Here is a 27,262-nt window from a genome sequence, read left to right on the forward strand (position 1 = left end):
CGTGTTCGCCATGTGCTCTTCCAGATGAGAGAGGAACCCTGACCGTGTTCACCATGTGCCTTTCCAGATGAGAGAGAAACTGACTGTGTTTGCCATGTGCCTTCTTACTTGAGAGAGACACCCTGACCTTCATCAGCCTTCTTGAACCAAGGATCTTTCCCTGGATGCCTTAAGTTGGACATTTCTACAGACTTGTTTTAAATGGGACATTTTCTCGGCCTTAGAACTGTAAACTAGCAACTTATTAAATTCCCCTTTTTAAAAGCCATTCTGTTTCTTGTGTATTGCATTCCGGCAGCTAGCAGACTAGAACAGGTTCCCTGAGAAGCAGATGAATCGGGGTAAAAGGAATTGGAATTGGGTCAGAGGGTAAATAAACATTTTTCTAAAATTAATTTTTAAAATTAATTTAATTTTTAAAAAATTAATTTAAAAAATTACAAGAAAGAAACACAAACATTCTTTTTTTTACATGGGCAGGCACCGGGAATCGAACCCAGGTCCTCTGGCATGGCAGGCAAGCGTCCTTGCCTGCTGAGCCACCGTGGCCCGCCCCACAAACATTCTTAACATATGCTCATTCCGTTCTACATATATAATCAGTAATTCACAATATCATCACATAGTTGCATATTCATCATCATGATCATTTCTTAGAACATTTGCATCAATTCAGAAAAAGAAATAAAAAGACAACAGAAAAATAAAATGAAAACAGAAAAAAAATTATACATATCATACCCCTTACCCCTCCCTTTCATTGATCACTAGCATTTCAAACTAAATTTATTTTAACATTTGTTCCCCCTATTATTTATTTTTATTCCATACGTTCTACTCGTCTGTTGACAAGGTAGATAAAAGGAGCATTCAGACACAAGGTTTTCACAATCACACAGTCACATTGTGAAAGCTATATCATTATACAATCATCCTCAAGAAACATGGCTACTGGAACACAGCTCTACATTGTCAGGCAGTTCCCTCCAGCCTCTCCATTACATCTTGGATACAAGGTAATATCTGTTTAATGCATAAGAATAACCTCCAGGATAACCTCTCAACTCTGTTTGGAGTCTCTCAGCCATTAACACTTTGTCTCATTTCACCCTTCCCCCTTTTGGTCGAGAAGGTATTCTCAATTCATTGGTCCTGGGTCTCAGCTCATTCTAGAGTTTTCCTCAATCCCTTGATGCTGAGTCTTAGCTCATTCCAGGATTTCTATCCCACATTGCCAGGAAGGTCCACACCCCTGGGAGTCATGTCCCATGTAGATAGGGGGGAGGGTGGTGAGTTTCCTTGTTGTGTTGGCTGGAGAGAGAGGCCACATCTGAGCAACAAAAGAGGTTCTCTTAGGGGTGACTCTTAGGCTTAATTTTAAGTAGGCTTGACCTATCCTTTGTGGGGTTAAGTTTCCTATGAAGAAACCCCAAGAATGGGGGCTCAGCCTATAGCTTTGGTTGTCCCCACTGCTTGTGAGAATATCAAGAATTCAACTTGGGGAGGTTGAATTTTACCCCGTTCTCACCATTCCCCAAAGGGGACTTTGCAAATACTTTTCCAATCACTGATCAAATCACTCTGGGATTCATTGGGGCATCACTCTGGACAAACCAACAAAATCTCATGTCCTACCAAAGTTTCCATGTACTTATGTTGCTCAACCAACCATCTACATAAGTTATATTAGGAGGTGCACTAGTCAAAATATAAATTTTGTACCAAATAAACATTTTTTTACTTTAATCTCACATATAAGTTGAAATTTTAAAATATTAATTACCATCTATTTTCAGTACCCTGCAGTAATGACATTCCTTTGTTCTTTCTCATGCAAAAACATTTTTTAAATTTGTACATTTAGTCACTATCATTATACACTCTAGACATTCCTAGATTATACCATCTCAATCTTTATCATCTATCTTTCTTTGTGGGGAAATAAATATTTTATATAGGGTGGTTTGGGGGAAATACCTTTAATAAAGTGATATTTGAGCAGAGAGAAAGTCATGCAGACATATCAGGTGTGCTAGTTTGAAAGGATGTATGCCCCCTAGAAAAGTCATGTTTTAATCTAAATCCCATTTCCTAAAGGTAGAATAATCCCTATTCAATACTGTATGTTTGAAACTGTAATCAGATCATCTTCCTGGATGATGTGATTTAGTTAAGAGTAGTTGTTAAACTGGATTAGGTGACGACATGTCTCTGCCCATTTGGGTGAGTCTTGATTGGTTTTCTGGAGTCCTGTAAAAGAGGAAACATTTTGGAGAATGGGAGATTCAGAAAGAGCAGAGAATGCTGCAGCACCATGAAGCAGAGAGTCCACCAGCCAGCAACCTTTGGAGATGAAGAAGGAAAATGCCTCCCGGGGAGCTTCACGAAACCAGAAGCCAGGAGAGAAAGTTAGCAGATGATGCTATGTTCGCCATGTACCTTTCCAGCCAAGAGAGAAGCTCTGACTGTGTTCGCTATGTGCCTTCTTACTTGAGAGAGAAACCCTTAACTTCATTGGCCTTCTAGAACCAAGGTATCTTTCCTTGGATGGATGCCTTAGATTGGACATTTCTATAGGCTTGTTTTAATTGGGACATTTTCTCAGCCTTAGAACTGTAAACAAGCAACTTATTAAATTCCCCTTTTTAAAAACCATTCCGTTTCTGATATATTGCATTTCAGCAGCTAGCAAACTAGAACATCAGGGAACGAGCAGAGGAGTCACATGATCTGACTCATATTTCCAGAGAATCACTGTGGCTTCTTCAGGTGCCAAGGATGAAACAGGGGAGCCATTTGGAGGCTTTAGCAATGATCCAAGAGGAGATGATGAGGGCCAGGACCAGGAGTAGTGGAGGAGGTGAGAGGTGCACAGCTCCTGGATATAACCCAGTAGTGTGTTGGAGCCAGATTGTCCCAACTCATGAGCGCCAACTGTTAATTTTTCAGGAGTCTTGCAATCTCGCTTGTTAAACTGTTGGTTGCTTGAAATCTATCCACTTTGGGAGTACTGACACTAAAGAAATGAGCAAATGCTGCAAATCAAGCTTTAAAAAATTCCTTTCAGAGTGTCACTTGTTAAAAATTTACCAGTGAATACAAGAATATTTACAAATGGATATAAGCATTTTGAAGGCACATTTTAACATGGTGCAGAAGAGAAGGAGACAAGTAAAGAAGAGCCAAGGCTTTTGGAATTTGTCATGGAATTTGTACCATGAACAACAGGTTTGGGCATGATACAGTGTGATAGAAGAACTAGTGTTTCCATCACAGGGAGAGGAGGGGTTCAGGCAGTTGAACACTTGGGCAAAGAGGGAGAGGAGAGTACTTTTTCATTTTTAAACAAGGATCAGTGTTCATTTATATTCAGAGAACTTCAGCAAGGCTGAGGAGTCAAGGGTAGGCGGAAAACTACAAGACGAAAATAACTCTTGACAGCATGGACATGATTATGTGGCTAATGGCCAAGTTCAAGCCGATGGGTAAGAGATCTTGATATGCTTAGGAGACTTGTTTCTCACATTCTGGGGAAGTGCAGTGTGTCAATTTCTAGGCCCAGTACCATGACCCAGCTCTGGAGCATCAAGGATGGTGAGAAGGAGCGACAGGAGAATGTATCCAGAGAGGGGAGGTACATGGAGCAGAGTGTGCCAGTCGGCTCATTCTCTCAGGCTGAGCCCCTCAGGGAGGCAGGAGGTGGTAGAGATTGATGGTCCCATGTAGCAGGGAAGGAAGGAAGGAGCTGTGGGAAACATGTCCATATTTATTTAATCATATGCTTGTCATACAGGAAAAGTTTCCTGAGTCCCTACTATACCCCAGTGCTGTTCTCCTGGATGTTGTCGTGTGGATGGGAAGACCCTGAGACAAGACAACTGCCATCTCAGCCTTTCACCCCGAGTTCTGATCCCCCTTCCCCAGTCCCTTCTGTTGGGTCACACGTAGTGTCAGAGCAGGATCATCCCTCAGAGCAGCCAATCCAAGGGTTTTCAACATTACTTTAAAATGTGGATTCCTTCAGTCTCCTCCCCATGGAGATCTACTGTTCAAACAATCTGGAGATGGTCTGTGAGGGATCCATATACTCAATTGCCCCTGATTCCACACTGCTCTGCCCATTTCTGTCTCAGAACCCTTAGACTCGGAGAATACGCTTTGAAAACCCTTGACTGGCCCACTTCCTGCAAGACTCCGCATACTTCCTGGGGCTGGGAGTCTCTTAGAGGGTTCCATGAGACTCCTGAGGGGAGTGGAGAGAAAGTGTCACCTCTCTTCACTCTTGATGGGCCCTGACAATGGGTGATATGTGGAACTCCCTGAGTTGGAGCTTCCTGCTGACCCTGCCCCTTCTAGGACTAGACCTTAGCCTGCCCTCCCCTCCTGAAGCCTCAGCCACCCCTACAACTTACAGTCAGGTCCTCTTCTTCCTGTGTACATAGATGGCAGAGGCACCTACTACCAGCAGCGCCTTGTAGACTAGCAGGAAAATTACAAGAAGTGTAGCATACGACTCTGGGCCTGGAAATCAAGGGCAGGAGAAGCCATTAGAAGAGGCATGTAGGAATCTATTCCCCTCATTCCTGGGGCCCTCCACTTACTCCTTCTGAGACCATCTGAACCCATCAATGCTCTGAAGCCTTTGAACCTGTGTCCTGCGCCCAGAATGAGACTCCTTATTATCACTCACCCCCTTCTCAGACTGTCAGGATAGTCCTACTTGATAGAAGAGTCATAGAGAACATGTACTCAGTGGTGCATAATTATGACACCTGATTTACTTATTTGTTATCCACAACTCTTTGGAGCAGGTATTATTATTCTGATGAGGAAACTGAGGATCAGAGAGTATAGGGAGTCTCAAGATTAGTGTGATCCAAACCTTGGGAAGTCCATTCCTGCTGTCCTTTAGGACGGTCCTTGAGACCCTCAGGGTCATAGGAATGAGAATCCCAATGGCCTACAGGTGGAGTAAGGACATATTTCGCTGTGGGAGCTTCAAGGCTGCCATGCCTAGCACCAGGTGTGGGGTAGGATTACCTCCATCTTCTCAGGAGCTGAGGGGGGTCTCAGAACAGCCTGACCTAATAACACCTGCTGGCTAGAAAATACCCTGGTAAGTCAAGGAAATGGGCACTCATGCTTGGAAAGGGCCTCAAACACAATCTAGTATACCTTGACCCCAGGGCACATGTCACCTGAAATCTTTTAGGTGGATACAGAAAGTTGGATATGGGGAAATACACTTTTGGATTCTTTGCATTTTTACAATGGGCAGTTTTGCTTTTAAAATTACTCCAAGATATAAAAATTTCTTTTTAAAGATAAAATGATGCTGGTGCCACCTTAAGGAAGGAGTGGAGACCTTATCATCTGTGACTGCTGGGGTGTTGATGACCAACCATTCTCCGGTGAGCCAACCTCTGGGATGGTCTCTCGGTTGAAGAGAGTTGCAGTGCCCAAGGTCACACCTTCAGAAAAACATCTGGCAGATCAGAGCATTCCAACTTTAGGCTGAATTGGGGGTTTAAAGGTTCATTTCCTCCCCTCCATTTGAAACAACTCTAAAGACCATCTTAGCTGTACGGTTCTCTGAGTTTTTCTTGTACCTCCCTTGCTGTCCAAATTCTTCCTCTGCTAGTCCTGCATCCTTCACTGCTTTGCATTGATTCTGACAGCATTACACAATACGATTCCTGTATTCCTATTGCCATTTCAGAGTCTAATTCCCAGGGAAATGAACTTATGAGAGTTTGTACTGAGAGTGGTCAGGAAAGCAGACTCTAAATTGCAAGTTTGGAATAGGATCATTCATCAGCTAAGTGGCAAGAGGAACCCATCATGTCATCAACAGATGAGTGGCTAAACAAACTGTGGTACATACATACGATGGAATATTATGCAGCTTTAAGACAGGATAAACTTATGAAGCATGTAATAACATGGATGGACCTAGAGAACATTATGCTGAGTGAGTCTAGCCAAAAACTAAAAGACAAATACTGTATGGTCCCACTGATGTGAACCGACATTCGAGAATAAACTTGGAATATGTCACTGGTAACAGAGTCCAGCAGGAGTTAGAAACAGGGTGAGATAATGGGTAATTGGAGCTGAAGGGATACAGACTGTGCAACAGGACTAGATACAAAAACTAAAAAATGGATAGCACAATAATACCTAATTGTAAAGTAATCATGTTAAAACACTGAATGAAGATGCATCTGAGCTATAGGTTTTTGTTTTGTTTTGTTTTTGTTTTTTTTTGTTTTTTTTTTTACTATTATTACTTTTACTTTTTTTCTCTATATTAACATTCTATATCTTTTTTGTTGTGTTGCTAGTTCTTCTAAACCGATGCAAATGTACTAAGAAACGATGATCATGCATCTATGTGATGATGTTAAGAATTACTGATTGCATATGTAGAATGGTATGATTTCTAAATGTTGGGTTAATTTCTTTTTTTCCGTTAATTAATAAAAAAAAAAAAATAGAAGAGGAACCCATCACTGATGGTAAGTGGAGCACAGGTAGGCTCTAGCTTGCCATCATGGAGCAACTGTTTAAACTTTCGCCAGCAGTGACCTGGAATGGTATGCCTGAGGAAGGGAAGAACCTGGCACCAGGCATTTAAAAAATAGTTGGGAAATAGTAATTATAAAGACTATGGACTTAGATGACTATTGCCGGGGCATCATCCTTTGGAGAAAGGAAAAAACCTAAGAGTGACTACTTGCCAGTTAAAAGCTAAAATGAAAGCTAGAGGACTTCTTGGAAATGTTGTACATTCTTATCATCTGTAAACAGAGGGTAGAAGAGAAAGCTTAGGATTTGGACCCAGGGCATATTTATAAGAGTAGCAGAAATATAGAGGAGGCTGAATTCTCAAGTTTAGTGGTTCAGCTATGGACCTGGTTGGGGGTAATGGGGACCTGAGATGTGGGATAGGATCACTGGACTCAAACATCTTCAATCAACTTCTGGGTTGCTGAGGGCAATGGTGGCAGTTGCATAGCTACTTAGCTGTAAAAATATCTTCCCCAAATTAAAAGAGAAACAAAAAAGGAAAAGCAAATTCTACACAAAATCAAGCTCTGAGAATTGCTTGAAGAGATAATGCCAAATTGCTGCAGAGTAATTGAGAGCAAAAAGAGCAAAATCACTAAATCCTGGTGCACAGTTCTTACATGGCTGTCATCCCATCCTCATCCATGAAAAACAGGAGGCAGCTAGAAAAGAAGCCTACAGGTTCTTTGGAAACAACACAAAGATTAAATCTACTCTAAATCTGAAAATACTGGAGAAGCATCTGGCAGATCAGAGCACAGATTACAGATTCAGAGTTTTCCTGATATAAAAGGGTTGGCACCATTTAAGCAGTTATGGCAGAACAACAGCCCACCAAAGATGCCCATGTCCTCATCCTTGAAACCTGTGAATATGTTACTTTACTTGGCAATAGGGATATGTAAATAGGATTAAGATAAGGATTTTGAGATGGGAAGAGAATCCAGATTACCTGTGTGAGCCCAATACATCACAAGTGAAACAGCCAATGGAGAGGCAGGGAGAGAAATGTGATGATAGAAGCAGAGATTGGAGTGATGAGGGGCCATGAACCACACTATGTGTCTAGGCTCTCAAAGCTGGAAAAAGCAAGGAAACAGATTCATCCCTAAAAATCCCAGAAAGAATGCAGCCCAGCTGACCCATTTTAGATTCCAGGTCTCCCAAAATATAAGGTCATAAGTTTGTATTAAGTCACTAAGTTTATGGTGATTTATTACAGCCACAATAGGAAACTAACACAGAGGGGCAGGAACATTTAAAAAGGATAGATGTGATTAAAGAGACAAGTACAATTTAAATGGACACTCTTCAAAGTACATGGTTTTGGGAAAGGAGAGAAAGGAAGAAGTGCTCCTTGGCAAGTATGAGTTAGGGTTCTCTAGAGAAACAGAATCAACAGGGAACACTCAAATATAAAATTTATAAAAGTGTCTCATGTGACCATAGGAATGCAGAGTCCAAAATCCACAGGGCAGGCTGTGAAGCTGACAATTCCAATGGAGAGTCTGGATGAACTCCACAGGAGAGGCTCTCCAGCCGAAACAGGAAGGAAGAGAGCCCGTCTCTTTTGAATCCTCCTTGAAAGGCTTCCAGTGATTAGACTGAGCATGACTTATTGCAGAAGACACTCCCCTTGGCTGATTACAAATGGAATCAGCTATGGATGCAGCTGATGTGATCATGATTTAATTCTATGAAATGTCCTCATTGCAACAGACAGGCCAGCACTTGCCCAACCTGACAAACAGGTACCACCACTTGGCCAAGTTTGACACATGAACCCGACCATGACATCAAGTTTCACCTTGAGTGGTGCAAGGGAAGCACTCTGTCCTTGCGGACTGGAGACTCTTCTGCCCAATTTAGAAACACCAGTGGCCAGGTAGCCCTGGAAGGATTGTTCCTGTCACAAAAAAGCAGCACAGTGGCCTCTCAGGAAACATCTTCCATCCAAACAGGTAGCATGATCCCTTCTCCTACCTAGAGGTTGCTGGTAACCTTCCCTGGGGATAGGACTTCCCCTGCAAGCAGCACCAGTAGGGATTAGTGGAAACCAAAGCAGCACCACAAGACCCAAGCAGACCAAAATATCACATCAAAGGCTCTGAAAATTAAGTTGCTGATGGAGCCATAGCCCACAAAAGTAAACCAGGACCTGCATGCTACAACTAAATGTGGTGACCGCCTGCTAAAATAGAAAATTTAAATAAGGACCTAGAGTTCTCAAACACAATAGTCAAAATACTAAGATACAGGAGAATCACAACTTGAATGAGAAAAGAATCCACAAATGCCAATACCATCATGAAGTAGATGCTGGAATTATCTGACAAGTATTTTAAAGTAGCCATCATAAAAAATGCTTCAACAATTATAAATTCTCTTGAAAAAATTAGAATGTCTCAACAAATAAGTTATTTCAAATGAAAGTTATAGAACTGAAAAATACAATGACTGAAATGAAAAACTAAGAGGAAGGGCTCAATAGTAGGGTGGAGATGACAGAGAATGGAATCTGAAGTTGAGGATAGGTCAACAGAATTTATCCAATCAGAGCAACAAAGAGAAAACAGACCATCAAAAAATGAACAGAGAATAAAACAAAAACACAACATACCAAAAATTACAGGATTCAGCAGAAGTGGTGCTCTGAGAGAAATGTATAGATGTAAAGGACCTATGAAAGATCTCAAATCAAGAACCTAACTTTACACCTTAACAAGTAGAAAAGGAAGAGCAAACTAAATTTAAAACTAGCAGAAGGAAGGAAGTAATAATATAAAGGAGTAAACACAAGGCAGCAGAGATAGAGAATAGAAAAACAATTCAGTCAATGAAACCAAAAATTGGTTCTTTGAAAAGATCAATAAAGTTGACAAACCTTTAGCTAGACTGGAAAAGGATAATGAAAAGGATACAAATAATGTTGAATCATACACAGGCAGCATAAAAACAAGGCTGAGTTTCTTAGAAGGAAAATATTTGTTGCTGCAGTCATGGAGGAATCAGGATGTGGACAAATATTTCACTCTTGAGGAACAAAACCAGCTTCCTTCTCATCTGGAGTCAACACCTTAAAGCAGGCACAATGGCAGCACAAATCCACCCAAACTCATAACTGGCAACTAGGTGTGAGGGGGTGGAGGACAGAAGAGATAGGCAGGGAATGGAGGATGTGCCACTGGCCTCCAGACTCTGCAGAGCTCATAGACTGTTCACCGATCTAGGCCAAACAATGGGTGAAGGGCTTCACAAAGGAGCTCTGAACCCAGGAGACTTGAAGTGGAGAGCAGAGGCTTGGCTGGCAGGGGATCCAAGACCAGAACATCATGGTTAATCAGGAGCCCCGCTGTAAGCTATGGGAAGTTGGCTCAGATCAATGCCCTTTACTAGTTGTGGGAAAGTGGGCAAGTGTTAACCCTTTGACTTCCTCTTCGGTTATTGGGGTCAATAATAATCCCTTCATCACTAGATAGTTCTGAGGATTAACTACCTACCTACCTACCTACCTATATAACTAACCTATCTAATTAACCAACCAAGCAAGCCACTATCTCTTTCATCCTTTCTGAAAGTATTTACTGAGTGCCTACTGTGTCCAGGCCTGAAGCTCCAATACTAAACAAGACAGCCATGGGCCATAGCAGCAGAGACTGAGGTTGTTAGCTCATCTCCTTCAACTCCCCAGTGAGCAAACAGAGGCCCAGAGAGGGGCACAGCCTGGTCCAGGATCACATGGCAAGTTAGAGCCAGAGCGGAATTCCAGACATCCACTCTTCCAGTGCATTGTTCTGTCCATGAAAACCGGGCATCAATAAAATGAAAGAAGCCACCAAGGCTTCTTTAGAGCTTCCCTGTTGTCCTTGAAGGATACTTTAAGGAAAGAAATGGCCTCAAAATGAATCCTTTCAAAGTGTCTGCCATGTGCCAGGCATCAGCCATGGTGAGGAGGTAATGGAACTTTCCACAATGGCTCTGAAACACCAACTAGGTGCTGCCATTTGGAAGACGGAAAAGAAATACATTGACAACAGATTGGAAGGGGCTGAGAAAAGGATGCGCTGGCACCCTTTGTCTCTCCCAGGAGAGTAAATACGTACAGCCCTTTGAAAGGGCAACCTGGCAGTGTTATTGGCTTAAATAGGTTCAGAAATGCCGCTTTGGAATTTGTCCCATGGAAAGAGTTGCATGTTCAAGAGATATATTATGTCCAAGGACATTCATTGCAGCACTGATCACACTCGAGGCAAGACAAAACATCCTAAATTCTGCCCTTTCCCTGTGAGATGGCTGGATGGTATGCTGGGACAGGCAGCCCAGGGAAGCCAGGAAGACCAGGGGAGGAGAGAGAGAGAGAGAGTGAGGAAGAGGGATGTGATGTAACAATAGTCAGGTGAAGAAAACAAGAGGCAAGACATGATGATTAGGGTGGCCCCCCCTGCCTCCCTCCCTTCCCCTTTCCTCTCTCCCTTCTTTAACATATATTTATGTAAAACAAATATATACCAATTTTTACAGCTGTGGGAAACCCATGGGATGTGGGATTTGGGGGAAGGTTGCTCACCTTTTAATCCCACTTTATATTTATAGATGTCTAGATTATTCTATAAAATGCATGGATTATTACTTTAACATTAATAAGCAAAGATAAAATTTAAATGCAACTTAAATACAGCCAGGTGGGGTGGAGCGGAGGCCTCACCAGGCGGTATTTTGGGGTCCTGGTCCTTCTGGTGGGCAGAGCCCTCCAGGGTCTGCTGTGCGCTGACTGCTGGCTGTCCATCATGCTCCACCTGGCAGGTGACCACCACGTCCTCCCTGTGGGCAGACGAGTTCACCAGGAGCCAGCTTGTCAGGTTATAGGTCCCATCCTTGTTCTCTACAGGGATCAGAGCTGTTTCTGTTCGGGACATGTTTCCATTCTCCAACCAGGTCAGCTGTACTTTCTTGGGGTAGAATCTTTCCACCTGGCAGGTGACGTTCACCTGGTTCCCTGGCGGAAAGTGTGGCATCATCTTCAAGGTAGGCGGAACTGAAACAGCACAGGCAGAGGCTCTGATCGTAGGAACAGACAGATCAAAGGGAGGGGCTCGATGATGGTGAGTTCTCACCACCATGGCCAGGGAATCACCCAGGACAGAGCCAGGCATGCAGAAGGCACTCAAACACTACGAGTGAAATCACTGAGCATGGTGCCTGGCACACTGCAGATGCTTAAGGACTGGTAGCTCCTATCAGCGTAACAATGAGTGAAATCAATAGCATGCAATAGGAGTATAATAAAGATAGCAAAATAAATGGGGACTGCACAGGGTAGGGACTAAATAATTGCAGCTGCTGTTCGTAAAATAAACGGCACTGACAATGAAATAAATGAAACCACCTAGCATGACACTTGGCACATGGCAAGCGTCAACCTGCAGCTGCTACTGAAGTAACCATAAGGGAAAGTGCAGGGCTGAGCACCCAGCCCTCACTGGTGCAGGGGCCTGGGAGGGACAAGTGGGAATAAGACTCCAGGAAAATCAAGCATTGGAGCGTAACCTGGGGAGCAGCCATGTTGGGGTGCAGCCAGGGCTGGGTGCGCGAACCTCTACCTTGGATGAACTCAGACAAGTTGGCTGTCCCACGGAGAGGGCTCTGCAAGGTGTCGTGGGCCACCTCGCAGATGACCTGGGAGCAGACATCCCCTGAGCTCAGCTCCACCACGGTTCTGCTGGAGATGTTGTAGGAGACGCTGTCGTTCGATGGGACCACGGTGGTCTGGACGGCTGGGAGCACGTTCCCATTTTTGAACCATGTCAGGTTGACATTCCTGGGGGAGAAGCCGTGGGACTCACAGGTGAAGGTCACGGTCTGCCCAGACGTGGCCCTCTCTGGGGAGCTTGAGACCACGGGGAGAGAGGGTTTGGCTATAAGAAGGAGCATTTATAAACAGTAAGCGTGATGGTGACAACCAGCAACAAAGCACCAGTACTGGTAAGGATCTTCCTCTCTGGGATACTGAACCCTTCTCTAGTGCTGGGAGGGGGCTACCGTTATGCCCATCATACAGAGAAAGAAGCAAAGGTTCAGAGAGTACCAGGACAGAGGAGGAATTCCCGGTCTGAGTTCAAAGCCTACTTGGCTTCCTTGGCCCCAGGAGATCTGCCAGGAACAGACTGCTTAGTTCCCTCTATATTCACTATTCTCGCTGGCCTCATCTGGATACCTCACCAACTTCAGAGCAAGCATTTCGGGGAGTGCATGCATACGGGGAGGGGCACAGCGAGACCTGCAGGTGGGCTGGAACCAGCTGACCGGCCCAGCTCTGCTGTGATCCAGGAGCCATGTGGCCAGGTCACATCCCAGTTGGCTCATCTGTAAATGGGACGGGGTTGGGGGAAACCCTCTGCCAGGCGTCACAGAGAGGATGAAATGAGGCAATGCAAGCACTTTTGCTTTGGGTCAAACCAGAAGAGGTTAAACACAAACAAACAAGCACAGATCTACCTTGAAGTCACACTTTATTTGTAGCCAGAGCTTCCCCTTCAGTAACTCATCAATTTACTCCAGTTTTCATTCTTCCCACATGTTAACATTCGAGTGGGGCCTCATCTGTTCCATGCCCTGACCTTGAAAGGGAGGGGCAAGGAACGTTTTTCTGAATCTGGAGTCTTCTTTGGGATCAGTTTTGGGTTGAAAATAGAGATCACAGAGCGCTGAGAAGGCCAAAGATGGGTAAACTCTTCAAACAGACTAAGCACAGAGACACCCATCCCTTGCCCTGGGAGCACAAGCAAATCGGAGAACCAGAAGAATGAGGGCAGCTTCTCCCTGCAGACAGGCCCTAAAGAAGATTCTGTGGTGTCTACAAATGGCTAATTATTACCCAAAACGTTCTGTAGCAGTTGCCAGCCAGCAAGTACTACAAACATTTGCCAAGGTCAATACTTACCTGGCTTCCAAACACCCAAAAAACCCTCTGTGGGCATAATAAGGAAGGCATCACTTGACTGAGTCAAGTTCTAAAATCAGAAAAAGCCCAGGCATCCCCAAAAGGATGAGATGCCGTAATCCATTACCGTTTAGTGAGCACTACTTAGCTGCCTGACACTGGCCTGCTCCCCCCTTGCACCCCGGCTCTTTGTTCCTCCCACACGTCCTGGGAGGGGGTCCCAGTGTGGTCCCCATTCATGGGATGAGGCTCAGAGGAATGAGGCTGAACCAGGGTACATGGCAGGCAAATGGGGGAGTTCCCCATTTCCTAAGGGCTGGTTATTCTTGCATCTCTGTTCTTTCTCTTTCTGAGCCTGTGTCTGCTTCTATAAAAAGTGGATAAAACACCAACCTAGTGAGATTAGAGATGACAGATGTAAACCACAGAGCCTGGCATACGGTAGGTATATAATAAAGAACAATCATATTAAGATGTTAATAACATCTGTTATTATATCATCTAGCTGCTACTAGTTCTTAAACTCCATATTTATCCATCAGACAATAAGAAGGCAAAACAAAAGCATAAACAAGAAAAGTCTCAAATCCTGCTCTGTGCAGCTACCTCGAAAAAGCCAAATGAAAAAGCAGCAGAAACCACCAAATGATGCTTCTCTCCCTCTTTTTAAAATAATCCCCTTAGGAAACAAGTTTGGCAAATTGGTTTTCAAAACACAAACAAGGTCACAGGCTTTTCCCTCTAGATTAGCTATTTACAGAAAGCTGGCATCATTTGGAAAGGAGGGAGGGAACAGATTTCGTCTGTGACATTTTGGTGTGCTGAGACTGGGAGGGTTCTAAGCCTGAACAGTGAGGATTTGTTGGGATTCCGGTGCCTGCTTAGACGCAAACATAGGGAAAGAAGAGACGTCCCCCAGCAGTGAAGCTGGGATCTGAACAGTGCTTTGTCTGGGCTCCCTTCCTCAGGAGTCTGTTCTAGCCCTAGGCGTGTCCGTAGGAGGGAGTTTCCATGTCACACTTGGGCCCTCAAGGAGCTGTCGCCTGCGAATGCTATTCTCCAGAAGGTCCATGTTATCAACATCTGAGGATGCCGAGACCCAAGGGGTAGAAGTGACTTGTTCAGGCCACACAGCTGGGAAGTGCACGGCTTAAATTCGAATCCAGAATGGGTGCTCTTGTACTCACTGACACCCAGTGATAATCCCAACCCAACCACAATCCAGGGCCCTATACACGACCTCTCCAGTTCTTAAAGAACCCCGAACAGTAGCCATGACTGGCACCATTGCACACAGGGAGAAACAGGATTCCTGGCAAGTCCAGACTTGTCTAGGACCCCACAGCTTTGGGATGACAATAACCACCACTCACTGGAAAGGTGGTTGTGCTCATCCACATTCTCCAGATGAGGAAGCCGAGGCTCAGCCGTCACCTGCTTTCCCCGGGACCTACGCCGCGTGTGGCGCTGTACACGCGAAACCTTTCAACTCCCCTAAAAGGAGCCCGCGCTCACCCCCATTTGCAGATGAGAAGATGAGGCCTGGCGGATGAACGGGGTCCCGGGGGCTCCTGTAGCCCCCCGAGCCCTCTCCTGGGTGGCCCCACCTCCTCTGTCCTGTGAGGTTCTTCAACCAAGCCTAGGGAGATGTCGCCCTGCTGAGCCCCCAGGCCTAGTCGCCTGTGGCAGGAATAAAGGGAGGACGTGGAATATAAACTCTTGTTCACACGGGACCCCAGCACCCTCTAGAATAGCCTTCCTGTCACCATGGCTAGGTCTTCCCGGCCATGAACTACGGGGTGCGCGGTGCCTGCTGGGATGGCGCCAGGCCCCGCCCCTGCTTTCCCGCAGCTCTTCCACGGCGGCTGCGCAGTGAGGCGAGGCCCCCCCCAACAGGGCGCAGAGCCTCGGAAGGCTTCGTACCCAGATGGGCTTTTAGGAAAGGGTCAGTATATCACGACAAGTTGGCTGAATCTCTGTGATCTGGGAATGTAAATCTAGTCACTCCTTCCCCATGGGATTTTTTTACTGCTTATTGCCTTAAAACAGAACAATGCAAGGTTTTTTAAAAAGAGAGGGCCAGAGCAGGGTATGCAGAAAGCAGGGGCGGCGGAGTCAGGCTCTTTGGGATTGGAATCTCAGCTTTCCTCCCTGCCCTTCTCTGAGCCTCAGCGCCCTCATCTGTAAAAGGGGTACAGCATGGCCTGGCCTTCGCAGATTGGGCATACGGAGTTTGCCATCCATTAATGGACAGTGCCGGACAAGGTGTGACACGGCAACTCCCTGCTCCCTGCCACCTCCGTCCTGGAGAGAGCATGACAAAGAGGAGTGAGCACTGGGCTAGCAGTTAGCTGTCGGGAGTCCGTGATGAGCCACTGACTAGGTATGATTGCTTAGATAAGGGAAAGGGCTATACCACCTAGATCTTCAGTCTCTTCATCTGTTCTATCTGTAAAATCAGGATCAAGACCTCTGCCCAGCCTACGTCCAGGGATTGGGGCAGATGTGATTCCTATAGCATCCAGGTGGGGAATTTGGAAACACCCAGAGAAATAAAAATGCACCTCCTGTTTGACCCAGCAATGTCCTTCCAGGGGGCTCTCCAGTTGAGTAGAAGGACACGAGTAAAGGTCATTCTCTGCATCATTGCTTTAACAGCTTAAGATGGAAAACAGCTTAAATATCCACTAACAGGAAATTGGAAAACAGCTTAAACATCCACCATAATATAGAATTATGGTTGTCTATACCATACTATATTATGCAGCCGTTAAAAAGAAAGCAGCATCTCCATATATACTGATATATGATGACCGACGTGGAATGAGGCACTAACGTTTGTGGGGGGCTTTCTACTAACCAACAGACGTCAGAGGGCCAGGCCTTCTGCACCTTTGGGAAACAGAGGAGGAAGAGGGGATCTGCTGGCTTCCTGCTCAAGGGTTCATTCAGTTCGATGGGCTTTTATTCAGCACCTGCTATGCTCTGACTCTATGATGGAAAGAGCATCTCATGCTGGGGCAGTAGGAGCCTGGTCTGGAATCCTATCTGTGTTCCCGTCCCAATTTCATCGATAACTTGCCGTGGGGCCGTGGGCAAGGCCCCTGTCGCCTCCTGGCCTCAGGCGCTCCGTCTCTAAGGGGGTGCTGGGCTGGACACAGGCTAAAGTCCTTTACATGTTGACATACCAGGACTTAGAAGGTGGAAAGAGAATCCCGGGCCTCTGGCAGAGACCCCCAAATGAACCTACTCTTTGCTGCCTCCACTGGAGCCCCCTGAGTCTCCCACCCAGGCAATCCCTTTCTAGAGTGAGGGACTCTGAGAAGACCCCACCCTGCTTGGAGCCTCCAGTGACTGCGTGGGTGAGTCTGTCCCGCATCCCTCAAGGGATTTCCTCACAGACGCACGGCAGGAGCGCTCAGCACCTCCTCCAGCCAAACTCAAACAGGGAGTCTTTGTCTCTTAGGAATTTCTCCTCAGTGTGAAGTTTCTGAGACTAAATAAAGACACAGCCGTCTTCCCTGAACCTGGCCTGGGCTTCCCCTCACTGCAAGGGGAGAGAACACACATGTCAAGGGAGAGGAGCTTTGGCCTGCTGAGCTCCTTCCTGATGCCACTGCAGCAGATTAAAGGAAGACCCGACACTGCAGGGGGCCCTCCCTGGAGGTGGCAGGGGTCCCTGGGACTGGGATCACTCAATCTTCGTCCCCCTCTTCTGTGGGATCAGTGGTGGGGCCAGATTGGAAAAGGCAGGTCTTGGGGTCTGGCAGATTAGGGTTCTAGACCCTTCTCTACCTTTTATCAGCCTGGGGTATTGAGCAAACAGCATGACCTCTCTGGGCCTCAACCTTACTGGCCTGTAAAAGGGGCTGAACCGAGACCATGAGTATAAGCGCCCACCGCTGCAGCCGATACTCAGTTTTCCTTTAAGAACAAAGGGTTTTATTACTGATGTACTGCCACTCTCCTGGGCACAGAGGAGCCCATGCCGTACTCACCGCTCACGGACACCCGCGTGCCAGGGCCAGACTTCAACTCCGTGTCTAGGATCCCTTTCCTGAACTTCACACAGTAGTAGGTGCCCCTGTCAGACGGGTTGATGTTACTGATGCGGATGGAAAACTCCAGGTTGCTTCCCTTTGCGGTGTCTGTAATGTTTGTTACTCGGGGAATGTTTGTTACGCCTCCTCTGAATGCGTAGATTAATTCCCGGTCTTCCCCATTCCCCTTGAACCACTTGATGGGCCCCACGGGGAGCAGAGAAGACACGGTGCAGCGTAGAGTGACTGACTCCCCGACTTTGACCGACACTGACTTCTCAGGCTGAGTCACCTGCAGGTCCTCCTCCTTCCTCTCCTGTCCTGCCGTTCCTGGAGGGAACACAGAGCAGTCAGTCGTCCTGCCTGGTCTGCTGTGTTTTCTTGAGTGTTTATCAACAACTTTCATTTACTGATTACATTCCATGAGCTGGCCTTGTGCTCAGAATGCTGCATGAATTATCTCACTTAATCTTCACAACAGGGGAAACTGAGGCTGAGAGAGGTTAAGGTGCATGGCAGAGCACAGGTCAGAACCCAGCCTGAGTGCAGGGCCTGAGCTGTCTCTGGAAGAGCCACGTGAGCTGGGTCCAGAATTTACTTCTGAATTGACCAGGAAGCCGGGACCCTGTTGAAGAACTGCCAGCCTGGCCTGCTTCCCCTTCACATGTGGCAGGCTGCAGGGGTGCTGAGGGGACATGATACAGAACACAGTGACCACCTGTCCTGCTATTGACTTCTAAGACTGAGTACCCTGCAGGTCTTCTCCCCTGCTACTCCTGGAGGGAGGCACGGAGTTCATACCCACAGCCCTTTCTCTGTAGTGTGCAAGGCTCTGGAGCCTGGATCCCGTGCCCTGCTGCAGAGTCATTCCTCCTTTTCCTTTTCCTTTAGAGCTGATGAGGCCTGAAGCCGGGGACCAGAAGCAATCCAGCTCTTTCTCTCTCTCCAGACTCTGCCCAGACGAGAGCTTCCTTCTCTTGAAACACACTGATGTTTTGGGCTCACTCTCTGGCTCTCTAGCTGAAAGCCTGGTTCTCCAACCTCTCAGTGCATCTGAGCTAGTCCATGTCCTGTAAACAAACTGTTTATCTGCTTAGCTCAGCCAATCAGCTTCTGTTTCCTGCAGCCAACAGCATCTCATTCACTCTTGTTGGTGATGAATTAAAGCATTCCAAAATCAGAAATCAGTTTTGTGCATACTCTTTACATCAGCAATTCAATTTTAGGAGTTCGTTCTCAGGAGATTATGGAACAAGTGTGCAAAGCTCTAATTACAAGAATAATCAAATAGTGTTGGTTATAGAAGAAGAAATGTTGTAATCAAGTATTAATGATTAGGGTTTTCACGAAATATTTCTGGCACTACCCTTTCTGGCCACATAGTAAAGTATGAACACTCTCTGAAACTTTGCATTCAGTGGGGCCACTTGGCCGCTTTAGACAGATGAGTTGGGAGCAAAAGTGATAGGTGTATCTTCTGGGCTGTGCATTTAATGGCAGGTGTAAGAATCTCTGCAGATCAACTCTCCTCTTCCACAGAGATCCACAAAGTTCAAGATGAGAGTTTATCTATCTGCCTAGATTCTTGAGTGGCAGTGATGAACACAATATCCAACACAGTGAATGTGAAGCTTAAATGCAATGTTGTTGTTTTAAGTCCCTGAGTTTTTCCCCCATACCATAAGTACCTAGTATTAGTTTCCTATTGCTGCTATAACAAATTAACACAAATGTAATGGCTTGAAAAGACAGAAATTTATTATCTTACAATTCTGGTGGTCAGTGATCTGAAATAGGTCTTAAGGGGCTAAAATCGAGGGGTTGACAAAACTGCGTTCCTTCTGGAAGCTTCAGGGGAGAATGGTTCCTTGCCTGTTCCACCTTCTAGAGGCTCTCACCTACTGTGGCTCTTGACCCCTCCCTGCAGTACCATCAGTATGACCTCTTGTTTTTGCTTTCACATCTCCTTCTTTACCTCTTGTCTCTCTCTTATAAAGACTCTTATTAATATGTAAGGGCCAACCTAATAATCCAGAATAATCTCCCCATATGAAGTTATTTAATTTAATCTCATCTGCAATGTCTCTTTTCCACATAAGGTAACATAATCACAGGTTCCTGAGATTAGGATGTGGACCTCTTTGGGAACCATTGTCTTGTCTACCACACATCTCTTCGAAGCATGTCTTTGTCTTACAGGCTGAGTGGCAAGGAAATTTACTGAAATCTGGAAGGAGGGCAATTTAAGTTATGCGCAGATGAAACGGTTGGTAAAAATCTCACCTTTCATAACATGTTAGGCAGAAAATGTATCTACTGTACTTGTAACTCTAGAGGAAAATGTTAGAAAACACAATTTTAGTTTATGTTTTTGGTTACTATAGTCTGCATTTGACAAGTTACTATAAAAAAAACACAAAAAAATCAGAAAAGAACTGGCTGATTTGCAAGCAGGAATAAAATGAAACTGAGAAATCCAGAATTTCAGGTTAGAGAGGCAATTGTTACTTATCCCCCCAGCCATTATTAGACGAAACAGAGCTGGCCATTGACTCACATCTTTGTGTCCTGCTGAACCAGCAGTGGGGTTTGCCCCCAGAAGAAGAAATAGGGAAAAACACAGCTGGAACTGCCTCAATCCACCCTTCCACAGGGTTGCAATTCAGAAGAAAGAGATCCTAAATGCCAGCGTGATCAGTCCAAAGGCATTTGTTGGATGAACTTACAGAGAGCAGCAGATACCTCAAGGGGGAAGAGCAAGATGAAAAGAAGTCCACTGGAATCTGCCCACTCTGATGGCAGCCACTTTAAAAATGACATAAGGTTGAGGAATGAAGGTGGCTAAGTTCCAGGGGCTTGTGTGCAAGTGCAGGGAAAGCATTTTGGTACATGCTGTTTCCCAAAACTGGATGTGCTCGGGGTAGGCTGCACTCCGATGAGAGCAGTAAAGCTCTGCGTGCTTCCAGGGAAGGGATGTTTGAGGAGAGGGCAAGCATGAGGTCAGTCCCTGGTCAGGGAGGAGACTAGTAAGACCAATTAGAACACAGCTCCAAGGCCAGGATCCCAGTCAAGGACAAGGTCCTTCTACCAACTGTTAGAGCCTGAGGTGGAGAAAGTGTTTCTGAGCAAGACCCAGATAAGATTATGGTCCTCAGTAGAGCCTTTTGATCAGTCAGAGTGACTCCAGGAAAAAGATAAAAAGGCAGGGCCCCAAAGCGTATAGCGTTGAGAAACCTGCCTCTGAATAGAGAGAATTATGGGAGCAAATAAGCAAAGAAATAGCAGACTTCAGAAACGTGCTCTGAAAGAATTATGGGTGGTCGTTAGGGTCACGTGACTGTGTTTGACCAGGAAGTTATGAGTTGAAAGGACCTGAGTCACTTTTGTGCCAATCATTTAACTGCAGGTGGAAGACTTACCAGTTCTGTTTCACTGCCTCTGTGATCAGAGAGTTTCTGGAGACACAGAGAGAAATACAAAAACTCTTACTTGAAGTTTTCCAAGAAATAGGCATGGATTCTGGTTGGCAGGAATATAAATCAGAGGAACATTCTGTTGAAGTGCCACAAGTAAATCCTGATTGTGGGTGTGGCTTCTATTTTTCAGCTAATAGATGGAGAATTTGTGGTTCCTCTTTGCAGAGTATGTGCAGGTAAAACCCAGCCACCTAGCACTATTTGTAATCAAACACACTGTGATGATCAGGTTCGTGTGTCAATTTGGCCAGGTAGTGGTGCCCGGTTGTCTGATCGGGTAATTGCTGGCCTGTCTGTTGCTGTGAGGACATTTCATGGACTTAAATCATGACCATGTTGTCTGCATCCACAGCTGATTGCATTTGCAATGAGGTAAGGGGAGTGTCTTCTGCAATGAGTGATGCTTAATCTAATCACCAGAAGGCTTTTGAGGAGGATTCAGAAGAGACAATCACTCTTCCAGCTTCAGCTAGCCAGCCTCCCCTAAGAGTTCATTGAGGACCTTCATTGGAGCTGCCAGCTCACAGCCTGCCCTACAGACCTTGGACTCTTACATCTCCATGGTTGTGTGAGACATTTTTATAAATTTTATATTAACAGATATTTCCTGTTGATTCTGCTTCTCTAGAGAACCCTAGCTAGTACACATGCTTCCTAAGGGGCATATCCTGTTACAGGGCAGGTTCTGGTGTGCTGAGAACATCCATAACTGGCATGCTAGTAACCAAGGTTGAGTGTCAAATAAAATTAAAATACCTGTTAAAACCTCCACAAAAAAAGTTAGTACTTAGAAAGCATCAAACACACCATAAATAAAAGTTTTAGAGGACATACAGCAGAATTTTAGCTCTGGTTATCTCTGGCTGAAGTGATGGGTGATGATTTTTCATCCCTTTCCTTCCTTTCATTTTCCTAGTATTTCTGCATGAGCTTTTGCTGAGAAGCCAAGTAACTAAAAGAATGAGTTCTAGGGCTTGTTGGTCTGGATTTGAAACCCGACTCATCACTCAGGTAGGTGATATTGGTAGGTGATGCTGCCAGCCTCAGTTTCCCCATTATATATTGGAGATAATGGTAGCAGCTGTCACATAGGGATATAGTGAGGATTAGATGAGTTAATACCCCCAATTGGCGTGAACTGTACCTGCCTTACGGCAGGCTCCGTGGAGAACTCTCATTGATGCTGTCTGGTGCAGTGTTTGTGTAATGGTAATAATTTAAAAGCTCAGTCCCCTGCAGCAACCCAGTAGGACCAGGGCTGGGGAGCTAGGAGGGGTCGTTCCAGCCCTAGATGGGGAGGTTGGTTCCATAGCAGCAAGAAAAGACTTGGGCTCGGGGGAGTGCTGTGAGCAGGGGCTCTCCCAGGCTGCTGCGAGAATGGCCCCCAAACCTACCTGACTTGTATAATAGGGAGAATAAAATCTCCACATGAAAGTCTAAGAGACCAGGGAGGCTGTGAAACCCTGGAAGCAAAGAAATGCAGAACTTCTTAGAGTGGAAGAGGCTGCGGATGACAGGCGGTGAGACTCGCAATCACAACGGAGGGAGAAGCAGAGAGAAGCAGCAGGGTAGGCCAAGCCACAGTTTGCCAGGGGCGTGGCTGTGGCCCCCAGGAAGCGCTGTATCTCTGCCCAGCTGGAGCAGGCGCAATTCCAGGGATCGCATCCTGAGGGTGGTGATCAGGGAACACTAGGCTCAGATCAGACCACCTTGGGGTTTTCCATGAGCTCTCCCTGTGTGGTCATGGGCAGGTTGCTTCACCTCTCTGGGCCTCAGCAGTCGCAAGGGTTTAAATAATGAGCTCTCTGAAAACCATTTCTGTCAACTAAAATTATTATTAAAGTGTAAATTATTATTATGGGGGTGGCTGTAGCATGAAGCATCACCTGATGTGATGGGCTGCCTCTGGCAACCAGTTGCAGGGCATGGATCCAGAGAGAAAAAGCTCATGTCCCTGAGTTTATGCTGTCGGATATGCCCAAGCCTCAGTCTTCCATGGCAGCCCTAGATGGCACATCAGGACAGAGTCCCTGGAAGTCCAGGAGCTGGGGAAGGCCGAGGGGCAGGGAGGGGGCATTTATCCTAAGACAAGGCTCACCTGTGAGTACCAGCAGCAGAGTCAGCAGCAGCGAAGGCCAAGGAAGGTGAGGCCGGGAGGCACAAATGGGCATCATGGAGGCTGCGGAATGTGCTGTGTCCAAATGCCTTTGCTGGGGAGGGCTGGGACTCTGCTCCCCAGAGAAAAGGGAAACCCCACCTCCCACGGTAGAAGAGGAAGTGGCTGTGATGGGAAGAAAGAGAATGAGATAGCAATCTATTTCTAGATCTATATAGTTCCTGCTTCTGGATTGTGAAATAGAAATAAGACAAAGTTGCTAAAGGTGAGGAGTTCCTCTATTTAAATTTTCAGAGAGGCTCCGCAGAAATGATGTTCTCTCCCTGCCGCGAGGCCTCTGGTCTCCCCACATGGCCCCTCACCCCATCTTGGGGTCTTCCTTGTGAGTCCCCATTTGGGAGCCCCAGGCTAAGAAGAATGTTAGGATGTGGCCGGCTTGAGACCTTGCTCTGTGCCAGCCTCAACCCAGAGCTCCTCAGCTGGAGGAAGGAGGAGCGTTTTTCAGGACCCAGTCAACCTTGGAGTGAAACCATATCTGCTCTTGAAATAACTCCAAATTCCGATCCTTTATCTCTATAGCTGGTAAAACTTAGCCCAAATGTTCAGTTTTGTGTGGACCTCAAAATTTGCATATCAGTGTACCCAGCAATAAGAATTTCCTGACTCTTTCCAGAAGAGGAAGTTGATTTTGCTGAACATTTATCTGCTCGGTAGGGTGAAGTGGGAATTATAGGACATGAAAGGGACATGGATATGGAGAAAGGGAAAAATGGGGTCAGATTTATGGGGAAGGGGAGTGACATCAATTTCAACACTTTTCCAAAACAACAATTTCCACCACTTGTGCAGATGGTACCTGGGAAAAGAGGAAGGTCGGCTGCCCAGACCTGGAGGGCATGCTAAGGGGTTGTGCAACTCACCGGACCTTCTTAGGCTCAGTTTTGCCATCTTTAAATTGGGGATAACATGTCTAGCCTTGCAGTAAATTTTAGTGGAGATTAAAGGAGGTCATGAATGTAGCATGCCTGAAACCCAAGAGGTAATCATTGTTTTCCTGGTACCAAATGAATAGAAGATAATCAAAAATTTATTTTGAATGAATCCCTACTGCATGGTGTCAGTTGCTCACTGGTGATTTTTTCTAGGCGACCTGGACCTCTTAGACCCAACCTAAATGGTATCCCTGAACTCCCTTCATCTCCCCAAGATCAGTTGTTCCCTCTGGGATTTTCTGAAATCTGCCCGTTGTAATCCAAGGAGGTGACAGCAACTGTACCTGAAGTTCTTGATTATCTCATGATTTACACTTTTCAGTGTCAGTTTGATGGGATACATCGAGGCGTTAACTTCTAGCTGTGGCGTCAGTGAAGTGTGCATGCTTTACTGTGCAGCCCTGCATGTGGCTATCCAGGCCCTGGTGGGGCAGAAGGTGGAAGAGGAAGACGCAGCATCCATGTCTGGTTTGGAACCACACAGAGACTGGAATCCCGACCCAGCTGTTCCTGAAAGTTCCCCATCACCACTCTTCTGCCTGGTCTTAGTACTTTCTGTCTGGGTTTTGTTCTTAGAGAATTCCTGATTTCTAGATTCCTGTGGCTATCAGAACCAGCAATACACATGTTTTATTCCCTCTACAATTCTGAACTGAGCAAATTTCAGCAAACCGCTTGACTTCTCTGAGCTTCAGTTTGATTATCTGCAAATGGAGGTTATAGCATGCACTTTATAGAGGTCTTGCAGGGATACCATAAAATAATTCATACAGAATGCTAGACTCATAATCACTTATAATCAGTAAACTGTGGTTATATTCTTTGTGTACAGGAAGAGGTCACCGACGTATCCCTAATGTTGTGCCTTTGATTCTTGTAAATAATCATCTTTTCAACAAACAGTGCCAGAACAACTGGTATTGAAATCATGATTCTTTACTCCATTGATTATTTGGCACACATGCCAAGAACCAGTTGACCATAAATACCTGGATTTATTTCTGGACTCTCAATTCAATACCATTGTTTTAAATGTCTATCTTTATGCCAGTACCACACAGCTTTCATCAGGAAGTGCGAGTCCTCCAATTTTGCACTTTTTAAAGATTGTCTTGGCTTGTCCTGTCACCTTGTATTTCCATCAGTTTGCCAGTAACTATAACGAAAGCTGCTGAGGTTTTGACACGAATAATGTTTAATCCATAGCTGAATTTGGGGAGTGTTGCCATGTTAGCATTATTAGGTTTACTAATTCATGAACATGAAAGGCTTTCCATAGGAATTCTTTAATTTTTTTCAACATTGTTTTGTATTTTCAGCACTAATTTTGCACTTATTTTGTTAAATCTAATCATAAGAATTATAGTATATTCTTTTTGATGCTATTATAAATGAAGCTGTTTTCTTTTGACCTTTGGCCAGGCAATTGTTTTTTAGATATTTCACCAAAGCCCAAACAACTAAAGAAAAAATAAATTGGGCTTCATCAAAATTAAAAACTTTGATTCTTCAAAAGATGCTATCAAAAAAGCAAAAAAGACAACTCACAAAATGCGAGAAGATATTTGCAAGTCATATAAATGATAAGGGTCTAATATCCAGAATGTATAAATAATTCTTCCAATTCAATAATTAAAAAATAACTACACAAATTAAAAAATATACCAAGGATTTGAATAGACATTCCCCCAAAGATGATGTACAAATGACCCATAAGTACATGATGAGATATTCAGCATCATATATCATTTAGGAAGGGCAAACAAAAGCCAAACCCATGTCACACTCACTAGGATGGCTATAATCAAAAGAGACAATGACATGTATTGGCAAAGATATGGAGAAATTGAAACACTCAAACTTTTTTTTTCTTTTAACATGGGCTGGCACTGGTAATCGAACCCAGGTCTCCCGCATGGCAGGCGAGAACTCTGCCTGCTGAACCATTGTGGCCTGCCCAACACTCATACATTTTTTAAAGAATGTAAAATAGTACAGCCACTTTGGAAAATAGTTTGAGGTTCCTCAAAAAGTTAAATATAAAATTGCCATATAACGCAGCAATTCCATCCTTAGGTAGCACAAGAGAATTGAAAACATATATCTACACACAAAAATACTTATATACAAATGTTCATAGCAACGTTCTTAATAATAGCCAAAAATGGAAACAAACCAAATGACCATAAAATGATGATTCATTAAGCAAAACGTGATATATCCATATACTAGAATATCATTCAGTTATGAAAAAGAATGAAGTACTGATTTAGCTACAACATGGATGAACCTTGAAAACATTATACAAAGTGGAAAAGGTGAGATGCAAAGGACACATATTGCATGATTCCATCTATATGAAATGTCCAGAATAGATGAATGTTGGTTATTTGTTGCCAGGGTCAGGAATAGGGGAGAGTAAGTGAGTGTTTCGGTTTGCTAAAGCTGCCGGAATGCGGTATACCAGAAATGGGTGGCTTTTTCAATAGGGTTTTATTAGGTTACAAATGTACAGTTCTGAGGCAGTGAAAATGTACAAATTAAGTCATTGAGAGGAAGATACACTCTCTAAGGAAAGTCTTCTGGCATCCAGGGTCCCTCTGTCACATGGGAAGGCACATGGCCACATCTGCTGGTCCTTCTCTCCTGGTTCTGATTTCGATACGGCTCTCTTAGCTCCTGTGGACCTTTCTTGCTTCTCCTGGGGCATTTTCTCCATCTCTTAGCTTCTCTGAGCTCTCTGAGTTTCATTTGCTCTTTAGCCTCTCATAGAGAACTCCAGCAAGGGGATTAAGGCCCCCCCCCCCCCTTGAATAGGCTGGATCACATCTCCATGGAAACAACCTAATCATAAGGTCCCACCCAACAATAGGTCTGCCCTCACAGGGTTCGATGAAGAGAACTTGGCCTTTTATGGGGCACATAACAGCTTCACACCAGCACAGTGAATGATAACGTGTATGAGATTTATTTTTGTGTGGGGGAGGGTGATGGAAATATTCTGGCATTAGACAGTAGTGGTGGTTACGCAATTTTATGTTTGATAGAAACCACTGCGTTATACACTTTAAGAAGGTGAATTTATAGTGTGTGAATTAATTTTTAAGAAATGATTTTGAATATATATG

General features: G+C 45.0%; 1 protein-coding gene across 2 annotated transcripts; it reads right to left on the reverse strand.

Annotated features, from left to right (window-relative positions):
• Positions 1–445: 445 nt before the first annotated feature.
• Positions 446–23,257, reverse strand: LOC143643683 (signal-regulatory protein beta-1-like). Of its 2 annotated transcripts, none has more exons than XM_077112271.1 (6): positions 23,125–23,257; positions 17,509–17,880; positions 12,171–12,485; positions 11,276–11,605; positions 4,413–4,521; positions 446–2,250 (listed from the first exon to the last, which is right to left on the reverse strand). In XM_077112271.1, the coding sequence occupies exons 1-5, from the start codon at positions 23,198–23,200 to the stop codon at positions 4,415–4,417; spliced, it is 1,200 nt and encodes a 399-aa protein (XP_076968386.1). In that variant the 5' UTR covers positions 23,201–23,257; the 3' UTR covers positions 446–2,250; positions 4,413–4,414. The 2 variants fall into 2 exon arrangements, with proteins under 2 accessions (XP_076968386.1, XP_076968384.1); XM_077112269.1 differs by having other exon boundaries at positions 446–3,745.
• Between the last annotated feature and the right edge of the window lie 4,005 nt (positions 23,258–27,262).

This window comes from Tamandua tetradactyla, chromosome 1 (genome assembly GCF_023851605.1).
Source record: "Tamandua tetradactyla isolate mTamTet1 chromosome 1, mTamTet1.pri, whole genome shotgun sequence".
NCBI classification, from domain to species: Eukaryota; Metazoa; Chordata; class Mammalia; order Pilosa; family Myrmecophagidae; genus Tamandua; species Tamandua tetradactyla.